The sequence below is a fragment of the Xyrauchen texanus genome, chromosome 12 (assembly GCF_025860055.1).
Source record: "Xyrauchen texanus isolate HMW12.3.18 chromosome 12, RBS_HiC_50CHRs, whole genome shotgun sequence".
Classification (NCBI taxonomy): Eukaryota; Metazoa; Chordata; class Actinopteri; order Cypriniformes; family Catostomidae; genus Xyrauchen; species Xyrauchen texanus.
Genome location: NC_068287.1, coordinates 13,833,394 through 13,847,019, shown reverse-complemented (window position 1 = coordinate 13,847,019; position 13,626 = coordinate 13,833,394). Strand labels below are relative to the sequence as shown.

At 39.6% G+C, this 13,626-nt stretch overlaps 1 protein-coding gene across 1 annotated transcript in view; it reads right to left on the bottom strand.

Annotated features, from left to right (window-relative positions):
- The window catches only part of LOC127653166 (noelin-2-like), a 101,013-nt gene extending 89,435 nt beyond the window's left edge, over positions 1-11,578 (bottom strand). Inside the window, exon 1 of the mRNA XM_052139734.1 lies at positions 11,100-11,578. Within this exon, the coding sequence (XP_051995694.1) occupies positions 11,100-11,156 (57 nt within the window). The 5' untranslated portion in view covers positions 11,157-11,578. The remainder of the gene's footprint in view (positions 1-11,099) is intronic.
- Between the last annotated feature and the right edge of the window lie 2,048 nt (positions 11,579-13,626).

Genomic DNA, 13,626 nt, shown 5'->3' with positions numbered 1-13,626 from the left:
TTGTTGTGTATGCTGTGGCCTTTGGTGGGAAGATTGATGGCGCTTGTCCTGGGCACTTTAATTTCTCTAATTCCACATTTGGACTTATGTATGGCAGAGCACATCCTGTCTGACCTGCCTCTTGATGTCCTTAATCTCATAGTTGATTGAGACAGTGTGCACGTCACTTCCTCCTTTTGACCACCACCCAAGAACACCGCCATAGCTCTTGATATTTACGAGTCTCTCAACGGCCAAAATCCACTCTGAAGCCATTTTTATTGCCAGGCTAATTTTAGAAAGAAGCCCTGATAGGTTTGCACACATTATCTCACTTCTGGTCAAATGAGTGTATAATAGACCTTAAAAAAGAGGAATGTACTTGAAATGGACTGATCATAACTCTGAAAGAAAATGGCCTTTAATTGCAAAACTTTCTTTAGACTAGTGATGCTCTCAGGGCAGCTGATTGTATTCAGTCCACTCTGGGCCAGTGCCACACAAGCACTTTGTCCAGCTCGTGTCTGGCAGGAATATGCTGTTGCCTATTCTATTAGATCCTGATTGGATGGACACTATTTCACCAGCTCACAATAGCCTAAGTAAAAATCAATGGGACAAATACTCAATCCAGTTTAACCAGGTGCTAAATGTGTCTAAATTAAGCCACTGTCATTCTTTTCAGTGCAAACACCTTCTTTCTATGTAAATTTGACTTATTAAACACTGAAAGAATAGCACAAAAATATCTGCATTGTGCAGCAACATCTTAATTAAATGGTTTTATTCAAGTAAATAATCAACCTGAATGCAGTACATCTGGCTACACCAACAAAACTTATTTTAAGGGTTAGATCATGTAGAAATAGTTATTTAAGGTAACAGTTGCAGGTTATCACTTTTTCAGTGTGCAATGTACCTTCTTCCCAAAAGTTACCTTTTTATATGCCTGATGCTATTAATGTGAATTGTATTACCACACATGGTAAGCAGTTGGTAAGCTGAATTTTACTGAAAAGAGGTGTTCGTGAACATTTGGCATTCAAATGATGGAGAAAAGCGTTACAATTTGGCACAGATGTGGTGTGCAGTCACACATATTTTCTGCATTTTCCACAACTTATTCAGGTGTCTGGATCAGTTGTGGAGGAATGCTGTACATTCCAGATCACAAACCGGTATGCTGCATCTTCCACAACCTAGCACTCAGAACCAACCCGTAAGATGGGGAACTGCGCTGTACAAATTGAGTTCAGCACTATATTTTTGTCCATGTTTGAACTGTTACCTGATTTGCATAAATCCTTTAGTTCCTTTTGTTTAGACAGCATGTGCAAAGAAACAGTGCAATCAGCATGCTCCGTTCATTCTTGTAAATGAGATAAACATGAATGTCACCTATACTCGTATGATCCAGGGAAGACTTTGCTTCACTCTGCCTGACTAATCTCTTATACAGCAAGAGAAGAAATTATGTCCGACTGCAGCTTACCTAAATTATTCATTTTATCTCATATTTCCCTCTTAATATAATCTTGGGACTGCAGCAGCCAGTTTCTATTGAGATGATTATTAAATTACTGCATTTAAGTGAATTCCAAAGTACAACAGAGACTTTCTGGTGAACAGCAGGTTTGAAATACCAAAGCACTTCTCTTTGGTAGAGAAGAAATACCAAAGCACTTCTCTCCAGCTGGGATACTTTCCACCACAGGCGGCTTCTATATTTCTCAAAGGCTTGCATGTTTAAACAGTCTTATTAAACAATTGATGCCATTTGCCTTTGATGCCCATCTCCAGTGTATTTATGATACAAGGCAAAAAAACAGACCACAAACAGGTTTTGATCAACTTATGAGGTTTTGTCTCACAGTCGCAACCAATTAGCAACTCTCACCTGCAGAGGGTTTGATATAACAGGGCTAAATACTAAGTCAACAGACTACCACTTCATTACACATGCTTAAAGTGATTAGATCTCTACTTCTCTAGGGGCTGGAAAAGTGTGGTCACCAAGCCTCTCCTATCTACCTTATTTTGCAATACGGAAGTAAGCAGTGAATGCATTTCCAGCGAATGTGAGTAAGTTCCGCTGGCGTTGACCGCAGTGTAAATAACTAGACAGTTAAAATACGAGTTAGTGATCTGGGCTTATAAACTATCACACAACCACAGGATATATAGCAGAATTATGTGCCAATGTCGGATCATTTCTAATGTCAGCATTTATAGTAAAAGAGTAAATCATTCACTTGTAGTTGTGTGTTGTTGTATTGAAGAAATGGAAATAAAATCAGATTTTTTTTTTACCGAGATTGTGACGATGCAGTCTTTCTTGTCTCTACGTAAACCTCCATTCATATGTACCTGCATAGCCTCTGATGATGCATTTGTTTATTTCCAAAGGCGACTTATCATAAGCCATGCTGAATGAGATCTGCATGTCCATGTGTTTACTCCCTGCACCGCTAAAAGCGAGAGAAATCTCTCTGACAAGAACGGAGAGTAAAATGCATTTATCACTTGGCCAAGATGAAACAAGATGCTATTTTGGTGCAAAGAAATTTGAAGCAGCATTTCCTCGGCAGCTTTCTCCTCTCTGCTGGTTGTGTAAAGTTTGTGGAGGCATGGAGGACGGCATGGAGGACTGTTCTGTCAGTTCCTGATCTCATTAATTCTGCCAGTTCAACACTGTTTGATTAAACGATGGCAAAATGCGATAAACGTTCAAACTATATGCGCTCAAAACTTATAAGTTTATGAAAATTTTATTTAATGATAATAGTATGTTGACATTTATTGCCAGCCTGTAATATAAACCAGTATAATGTAGTATTTTTGTATAGCAAAAATAGCTGGAAGTGGCTTATACCGGAAGTGGTCCAAACTCAAGATTGATAATGGCAGCGCCCTAGTTTTGCTGATAAATAAGGTGGATAGTCTCATCTAAATGTCTCTCTTTTTTCTTTTTTAAATAAAAAATTATGATTTTATTGATGGATGGTTTGAAAATAGAAGCACTCTGCCTTCCAGCTCAAAGGAGATATTTGTCTCTTTCTTGACAGCTCTGTGATGCCATTAAAGCAAGGAATGATCAGACACATCCACTGGGTCCCTTGAGCAGCATATATGAGCTTTTGTGTTTGCCTCTAATGCACCAGCTAATTACAGTTGATGAAGATGTTGATTGCGAGCTGATTTATAGCTTATAGCTGTGCTGTGTGGCTGTAGGATCACGGATGATTGCTGTTATCATGTATAGCATCTAATTTATATTTCAGCACATGTATATAAAATGTATTTGCCTGTAATAACAGTATGTTTAAAAATACTAGTGACTAGTAGGAGTGGGTTTTTCCAATGCATCACATTTTTAATTTGAACGATCTCAATATTGATTAATAAATCCCAATATCGATCTTTTACTCTATGCACAACCCATCTCTACAAGAGGATCGCATTTGCAACCAAATTTTGTGCTATGCAATTAAAATGTATATACTTGGCAACTATACTTGGCAACTCACCAGTAATTGTGTAGTATAGTGGTGGAGTATTCAGCAGGGAGATTATTTCACTGCGTGTTGAGAGTAAATGTTTGGTTTGACTCTTGTGTCTAAAGACGAGATCCACGCAACTGATTTACATTGAATAATGTCTATTTTATTCCCATTTCTGTTCTTTACAGTAAATTGTTGATCAAAAACAACATAAAAGAAACATCTCATTCTAATTATGCATGGCACAGATGAGATAAAGCCATTGGAGTCTCTCTTGTTAACATCTACAGACACTGTTTACAGAAACGCTGTCTTTCTTAAAGAGACAGTACCGGTTTATAACATGTGTTCAACAAATCAATGTAAATACTTGTAAATAGTACTAATTATGTAATCAAACAATAATCATGTAACAAAAAATAATATATGAAATATCTTATTTATTGATTGAATACATGGATTTTTAATTTTTTAAAAGCCAAAATGTGACCAAAATGATGAAAAACGAACAAAATATAATTTGTAATATTAATATTTTTGTAATGTACTAGTTAGAAGGTCCCCTGTATAATTAACATAATTAGCTGGGAGATAATTGATTTCATACGTAAGCAAAAGGAACATTATAACTGAAATATTCTTGTGAATCGGAATCGAATCGGGAAATCTTTATCAATACCCAGCCCTAACTATAAGTATTGGGTGTAAATAGCACTGGATATACACAACTGCTTTTTGGACCACAAAGGTCAGGCATAAACCAGACAAAACTATGATAATGTGGATTTCTGAGTGGTGCCCTGCAGGGTAGATTTAATTTTTGTACTAAAAACTTGAGTTAGACCCGGCTTGTGAAATTTTCAGATTCATACTGATCTCACTGTGAATTTGGTAACAGTGGGTCGAAGTTTTGCTGCCGAAATCAGTCTGTTTTTACCGAAATTCGATGCACTGCCCCCAGTGACCAAAGCTGGAAGTGTTGTTGAAGGTTTGAGCATGTGTGAGCTCTAGTTTCCAGATGAAACATCCACAGAGTGGCACCAAAAGCAAGTTGAATTGAACTGAATTTATTTATTCGCCAAATATATAACATTTACAAGGAATTTACAATGGTGCCGATGGTGACAATACAGACACCAACAACAACAAACATAAATATAGAACTGTAATCGCCATGGCCGCGAACGGCTTCACCATGAACTGCTTTGAAGCACTGTGATGCACGTGCTGTTTGCTGAGGTTCCTGAAGTGATTTTGATAGTGAAACCAAAGAACTCTGTTTCACTTTAATTTAATGTTCACGTAATGGCAAATTATTTGGGTTCATTAATATATGCAGTGTTAATGACACACAGGAGGAGATCCTGCTTTATTTCTGTTGAGAAGCATATTTTCAAATAGTCATAGAGTCTCGTTTAGTTTCCTTCATGCGAAATAAGGGTTCATGGGTTTAATCGGAAGGACCAGGGATTAAAGGACCAGGGAGAATTTTGGACAGAAATATATTACCATTGCATAATAGAATATATTAGAATAAAATACAATTGTCTGGTTAGTCTGGGTTATATTATAAACTGTGTAAATGTAAAGTTGACCAAAAAGAGGGACATGTTTTAAGTAATAGAAATATTTTAATATTGAATATATTATTTTCATGTCAATCTATCCCTTTGCAATATTTAAGTTGTTAATGCTTTAAAGGAAATCATAAAGCCCTATTATGTTATTCCAAGTTATATACATTACTACTTAAGATGAATGTGTATTCAGCACAAATACAATTTATTATCATAACAACAATTATGACAATTTATTGTTAGCCAAATGACATACAGTAATCATGACTGCCATGTGGTCTGAGTTCTGAAGGAATTGTGGTACGAACAACAAAGTTTCTGAGACCACATCAATGCTAAAAGGCCCAAAAATGAAACTGGGTCCTCTTTTAAGTCCACTTACATTGTGACCACCAAAAGCACTAAGGTCATTTGCAGCTGGTTCCCATTTCGGTTCACTTTAAATGAACTGGGTTTGGTTCATTTTAAATGCACTATACTGTATGTGACACCACCCTAAGTAAACATGATTACTTCCTGGATTCTATGGGTCCTGAACCTGTGTCTCATAGGTTGCTTGCACAATAAAGTATCTGTAGCGACAAAGAAAATTGCAGCCTTTTAGTAATTCCTCAGAATGGGACTGATTTCAAGGTGAGTGAATTTTCGTTACCAGCATATTGATTTCAACAGATACAAACAGTAGCTATTTACACTTACTGTAAATAGCATCTAGATTTCCTAGAAAGCTGTGTGTTCTCAGTGCTAATGCCCAGTAGTAGCCCTCACTAGTCTATCACTTTGAACCTGCACTAATGATCGGAGTCAATAAATGTCCAATCCCAAAATGCGGGCGCCCAGTCAAAACTAATTAAGAAAATGAGACCCCCAATCAAGGTGCTACAGTTGAAAAAGACAAAAAAGGTGTAGCACATAGTGTCTATAAATAATATCATAAACTATGCTCTAATTATAAAGCGAAATAATCAAGGTGGGTGCACAGTTTCCATTTAATGATTGTTGAGTCATTGCAAAGATTTAAGAACAAAATTAGCTTTGAATTTGTTAAACTGTTATTGTTGCTAATCAGCATTCTGCTTTTATTCTCCACATTTTCCAGAGCACAAGTAAACCTAGTTTCATCCAGTCTTATGGCATCAATAGAATCTGAGTCCCTGCTTTACCTTATTTAAGAGACTTCTACAATCAACAAAAACACCAGGGTGTATTTACAATTACACATATACACATAACGTACATATGGACACATACACTTTAGCCAAAGACCTACACACTTCTCAGTGAGAACTAGTGAATAGTGCTAAGTGCACTAATGATGTAACCCCATCTTAAAAGGTGAGTGCCAAGGTCAAGCAGGCACCCCGACTGTATCACTGGCTGTCAGGACTCCGGGGTACTGTTGGTATTTAACAAACACATGTCATGAGTGAAGAAGTGCATCTGTCTCAATAAAACATTTTAAATATTTTATGGGTTGCTCAACGCCAGGCCGTGAATATGTATCTTTGAGCATGAGTGTGTTTATGTGTTTTAGTTTGTAGGTATGTGTGTATGGGTGTGTGTGGATGTTGTTTTGCTTCTCATGCAGAGTATTCTTATATCACACCAGACACACCAGAAGGCCAGAATACTTCATACATTATTTATGCCTACATTGCTACATCAGGGAGAACATTGGTAGACAAATGTTACTGTTTAAAAAATATATATATATATTTCTTGCAAGCTGATGCATTGAGCAGGATTAATTTCTTTACTTCCTTTTTTTTTTACTGTATATTTTTGTAGACAATATTGAGAAATATTTAAAATCTGCATTCTCTCTCTCTTCTTGCTAAAAAGACTCAGATATCCATGACGTCAAATAGAGGTTCAGAAACCTTGTCCAATCAAATTCTTTCTAGAATGAGAACACACCCTCCGCTACAACTGTTCACAATGTCAAGCTGTGTTCTAACTGGCTCTGATCATGCCTTTGCAGGGCACTTTGAAGGAGGTACAATCCATGCAGTAAGGTCATTCCAAACAGATTTTTCAACAAGAATCACTTAAAAAGCCTCTGAAGCTCTCACTTGTCTTTGAAGGGAATAGGGCATAGGGATGATCACTTCTCAATGGGACACGCCAACGCAGTAGCGAAACATGAGGAAAGTTCTTTATTCTTTATAAATAGTGTATTGTGACAAACATGGATAGTTTACAGAAACATCTTCTGATGCACAACCTTGGACACATCATCAGTGTTGTTTCCAGGAGTCACTGGGTGTTTCGGGTCTTACAACAGACACCCTCGTCCAGGCGACCCGACCCAGGCTGATCAGGCCCTGGCCTGTGTCCAAGTGGCATTCTACTGCCCCCACTGCTCTCCCCTCTTTAACCACAGCCATCTGGATGCTTTTTCTGCTGCCTCCACATTGTTGCCTGTGGCTCTTCTTTGATTAGCACCTTTTATGCCCAGCGTACCATAGGCCTTGCTCAGGGAGTAACTAGCAAATCCCCTACTGCCCACCTCTACTGGCATACAGCTGGTCCTCCATCCGTTCCTCCGACAATCCTCCACCAGTTCTTGGTATTTCTCCCTTTTTCTCTCTTGAGCTTCCTCCATCCTCTCCTCCCAGGGCACTGTCAGCTCTAACAAGATCAGATGTTTGGTGGCCTCAGAGACCAAGATGATGTCAGGTCTCAATTTGGACTGGGTGATTTGTGTTGGGATTTTCAGCTGCCTTTCCAGGTCGACTGTCATCACCCAGTCTCGGGCCGTGGAGAGCAAACCTACAGAGCAGTTTTTTGATGTTTTCTCTGGCTTTTGTCCTTCCTTGATGAAGTGAATTGTCTTGGCTGAAGCTTGGGTGTATCGGCTGTCCTTGATCCCCTTTCTGATTGCCTCAGCGATGGATTTGAGGACCTGGTCGTGCCTCCATCGATACCGGCCCTCACCCAGCGCCTTGGAGCAGCTGCTCAGGATGTGTTCTAATGTTCCAATTTTGGAACAAAGAGGGCATGCAGGTGTTTCTATTTTGCCCCATGTGCACAGGTTGGATGGACTTGGGAGGACGTCATAGACCCCCTGAATCAAGAATTTGATTCTCTGGGGGGTTCCAATTCCAGATTTCCTTCCAGGTGACGCTCCGCTCCATCGCCTGCTCCCACTTCATCCAGACGCCTTGCTGCCTCATGGCCACTGCCCTGCTGGTTCGCTCTTCCTCGACTGAAGCTCGCACCTCCTCCTGTACCAGCCTCTGCCTATCCTTTCCACTAGCAGAATCATATCGGGTCGCTGTTAGACTCCCTAGTCCGGCTCTGCCTTGCGCCACTGTTCCAAGGATGGCCTTGTGCTTCAGCCACGCCTCTGCCTGCTGGACTGCCTCGGCTGCCCTCCATTTCCTCCCTGTCCTCACAACCATCCCTGCGCCGGACACTTTGGTATCTCTGGATCCAGAGTACTGCAGGTGTTCTCGTGTCCATGCAACGATAAACTCCTCCCTGACTGAGCTAAAAGGGAGCCTGAGCTTGTTGATGTTACTCAGGCTACGCGGCAGGCCCAGCCATCTGCGTAGATAGCTGCTCACCTTCTGCTCAAAACCTTCCACCACTGTCATGGGGACCTCATAGATAAGCAGAGGCCAGAGGATTCTCGGGAGGATTCCATGCTGGTAGACCCAGGCCTTGAATCTTCCAGGGAGCCCAGACTTATCCACTGTTCTCAGCCATCCCTCTAGGTCAGCACCGGTTGCCTTGATGGAGTCTCTGTCATTCAGGCTGCAGTTGAAGACCTTCCCAAGGCTCTTCACTGGTCTCTCAGTAACTGACAGGATCTGGTGTTCTCCCAGTCTGAAACGGAATTTGTCTGTAACCTTCCCCTTCTTTAGGACCAGAGACCTGGACTTTGAAGCTCATGCGTGCCCATGACATGAGTCTCTCCAACCCCTGGAGGATCCACCTAGCTCCTGGTACCGCCACTGTTGTCACTGTTAGGTTGTCACTGTGAGGACATGAATGCTCTTATGGGAGGTTGCCTTACTTCAACCTCCCATAATACATCATCTTTAGCTTGTTTGTTTCTCATTCATCTGCTTTGGACTTGCACAACGGCTCCAGCCTCATCGTAACCGAGGACCGCAATGTGCAGTGTGCGTTTGTGGGCTGGTTCTGGATTAAAGATTTAGTTCACCCAAAAATAAAAATTTGCTTATCATTTACTCACCCTCATACTATACCAGATGTGTATGACTTTCTCTCTTCTGCAGAACACAAACAAAGATTTTCAAGAGACTATTTCAGCTCTGTTGGTCCATACAATGCAAGTGAATGATGGCCAGAAATGTCAAATTCTAAAAAGCACATAAAGGCAGCAAAAAGTAAACCATATGACTCCATTGGTTTAATATATGTCTTCTGAAGCGATGCAATCTCTTTGGGTGAGAAACAGATCAATATTTTTAAGTCTTTTTTTTTTTTTTTTACTATAAATCTCAACTTTCACTTTCACTATCAGAATGTGAAAGTTGAGATTTACAGTACCTAAAAGGACTTAAATATGTATCTCCTTCTCACCCACAATTATCATATATCTTCTTAAGACATGGATTCAACCACTGGAGTCATATGGATTATTTATATGCTGCCTTTATGTGCTTTTTAGAACTTGAAAGTTCTGGTCACCATTCACTTGCATTGTATGGACCTGCAAATTTTCATTTTTGTTCAGCAGAAGAAATAAAGTCATATACATCTGGGATGGCATGAGTAAAAGTTAAGAGAATTTTCATTTTGGGGTGAACTATTCCTTTATTGTTGTCAGTTATATCACCGTTTGGTCCTTTGGAAATGCTGTCCGGTATTTAGATCGCTTCTCGGGTTTTCCCAGTAAACGGCTCTGACAAGCAGCATGGTGGAAAAGGGCATGTGTGGATGGCTGTAAACTAAAGCCTATTGGCTATTTTGTAGAAATATTGGCTATTGGCTACACTGGCCTGTTTCAATAGGAAATACGTCAAAACACCAAATCGAACTGTGCTTGTCAAGGCTCTTCACGAGGACTTTAAAGGAGGGACAAGTCAAAGTCAATTTTCTGTCTTAAACATTAGGCTATCCCACAAATGCTCTCGATTGAGCTGACCTTGTATTGAACCCGGAATATTTCTTTAATCTTATACTTTTATAAAGTTATCTCATGCTGTGGGACACAAAGAGGGAATACATTTAAATAAGGACACTTTTTGTCAATTTACCTGAATTCCCCTTAATTTATCCAAAACAGTGTATCCAAAAATGTCCGAGGCGACTGCAGGCGATCACAAACGCCATGTAAATAGACGATATGTTTGAGCGCTGTCCAGGGTCCTGAAAGCCACAGTTCTCGTTACGTTTGTATTTAAAGGCACCTTTACACGATTGTAAGTGTTTAATTGTAGGTAATAGTTGCCTTCCAACAACTAAACAGGCTAAAAAGCTTTGAGAGGAGCACTTCTGGCGCACAGCGTGATAGAGTCTATGAAGATTGAAGAATAGTGTAACTTTGCGCATGCCTGCTTTTGCTTTACAGTAAAAAAAAGGTAATGTGCTGTCCTTCAGTACCTTTAATTCTCAACTGTCACCTCTGTTCTCAGCCAGCACAAAGACAGCTTAAATTTGAAGGGAATCAACGAAAAACAGCTCCCATATAACATGAACTCTGACAAATAATAGTTGTAATGTTCAGGGTTGAGGAGGATTAGTGTAATTCCTCCACTGAAAACAGTCATTATCTCCTAACTTTTCTGTCCTCGAGCGTTTGCCCTCTTAATCGAGTTCACAGTGCAAGCTTATATTTTCCCTGCATGCTGATGCGCTTTTTGAGAATTATTGCAACCAACAATGATTCAGCCATTAACCTCCAATCACAGTGCTCGCCACTTGTTTAAAAACTGATCATCAAAGAAGCCAAGAACACTGCATTCAACAGACTATTCACCTCCTGGTATGCCCATGGCAGCAACGCGTGTTTTTACAACACAAGTTTTTAATATAAACGAATATTTAACATGCTAGACAGGCGCCTTACCTTGCAGGGAATAAAAGATAACATCAGTAGCAGGAACATGGCACTGAAAAGATGCATTCCAATCGAAATGACAGCGTTCGACCACCGCCAGCAGTTCTCTGGTCACTTTCTTTAAGGTCCGCGAAGGATTCTATCAGCGTTCTGTCGAGCGCGCGCGACGCTCCACATCACCGATCGGCACGAGCTGGGGTTTATTCCGCTCACGGAGGCAGATTATCCCAAATGTACCAGTGCACAACAAGCCGCCTTGTGTTTTATGATTAGTCTCTGTCATTCGCTTGTGACCGCCACCAAGATGTCAGTGCTGGCACGGTGCCTCCGCGTCGTGAACAGGCGCAGGAGATGAAGTATAGCGGCTACCCTCACAACAGGCTCTTTCAAAGAATGATCAGCGCGCTTTGAAGTGGGATCGACTGACTGAGCTTGAGTTGCAGAGGTTGGAAGGTGACTTATGCTGGGAGCAACACGCATTGATGCTCTGGGAGCGGATTCAAAGAACTACCCTACTCATGATGCAGCCCATTCGCTTGTGTGTGTGTGTGTGTGTGTGTGTGTGTGTGAGAGAGAGAGAGAGAGAGAGAGAGAGAGAGAGAGAGAGAGAGAGAGAGAGAGAGGAGTGGGAAGGGGCAAAGAGAATGAGGCTTTCTATTGGCAGCCCAGTCCGTTTCGCAATGGATTCTTGAGACTGGATAAAAGACATGCATATCCCCAGGAGAACTGTGACATTATTATATGGGCAGTTTGATGATTGGTAGACTATGAGCAGCACATAAGTGGCACTTTGCATGTTAAAGTCACTTGAAGACAGTTATAAGAGCTCCTAAAGTGTCTCAGTCTGTCACAGTAACATATTATTCATACAATGTGTAATTTTTCCCAAAATACACTCAAAACGAATTTAAAGATTTATGCATTTTTAAATTTAAAACAAAATTCTATTAAACTTAACTAAGTAGCCTAATCTGTAATAAAATAAAAACCTAAATATTTTAAGTTTTTTTTTTCTATTTTAATTTGTTATATATAACACAAATTCAATTTGATTGAATTTTGTTATGAAATTGAAATGCACAAAGCAAGAAAAAAATAGCAAAAATATTTTTAAATCATTTTAAGATTTACACATTTTAATTTTATAACAGTTCACAACTAAATATTTTTAGTTTATTAATTTAATTTTGTTAAACATTACACAATTCAGTTATGCAATTTGATGGAATTTTGTTATTCAATTTAGCTTAAAAATAGGCTAGAGTGCCTTAATGCATGTTTAAGCTGCTGTAAATGTAAGCGTAGCGTAGTTCTATCTGGAAGACTAGCAGATGTACATCATTGCACCATTAGCTAGGTAACTCCAAGCCAATCACATGTAAGCCGTTGCTTTATAAGTCTGCTCACAATCTATCACATTGCTGTTTCAGTGTGCTAACATGGCAACCTCCATCACACCACCACCACCAGTTGAGTCCCGTCCTGCACGGGGGTAGGCTCCTCACCCCTGCCTCCTATCTCCGGTAGGATATGACGATTCTGAGTACAACTCCCTCGGACCGCCAGACGGGGCGTACGCCAAAGCGAGACATTACTTTTCTGTTTTATATTCATCAAATAAATGTCATCTTAAATTTCACTCAAGCCTGTGAGTCTTCCTGAGAGAAGTGATTTTTTTTTGTTTTATTATTATTTTTTTTATTTTTTTGCGCAGATAAGGGGGGCTTATCTCTTATAAAATGTCCCTTCTTGGCCTACCAGACATAAATCTCTGAAATGCCCACTTCCATTACGCACTGTTAATGACTCTAATGTCTTAATATATTATTTATTTACATATACATATAATTGAATCAACAACCTTAAAACAATTGCTTTGTATTTTTCTATAATTTTTTAATTCGATTACATTATTAGCAATGATTGAGAAGGAGTGGGTGGTCACTGCAGAGCTCATCTGGCGCATTTTGTTTGCTGCAGTTCTCTGATTGGTGGACTGTTTCCATTCAAGATCATGTGTAGTTCTTTACCAGAAATGTACTAAATACAAATGTTTAAAAATTAAGTTGAAATAAAGCAGGCTGATGACGTCAACAAAAACATACAGTATACCATATTTAACAACCTAACAGCTCACGGTAGTCCTGTCTTTAAAAGTTCACATGTTATCGTTCAAAATTTGTATTCCTTGCAATTCCATGTGGTGCTTCTAGTGGTGCTGAAGTCACTTACAGAAAGCCGTTTTAATCCAATAATCAAAGCTTTAATGTTTACTATACAATGGTTTGCACCAATGTTACATGCTGTAGTGTGGTTTGCGATTTCTCCACAGTAAGATTATCTCTCAGTTTTTACAACTGTAAATAAATATATTAATATATAAGAATAAGAAATGTTTTTGAGGCAGACATCAAGGAGGAGGAGAAGCAGAGACTGAGGAGTGTGTGGCAGGTCTCTGATCATCCTGGGTTTTAACAGGGTGGATAAAATTTTTTGCCCGCAAGCAATATGAATGTGCATTAATAAACAAAGTCGA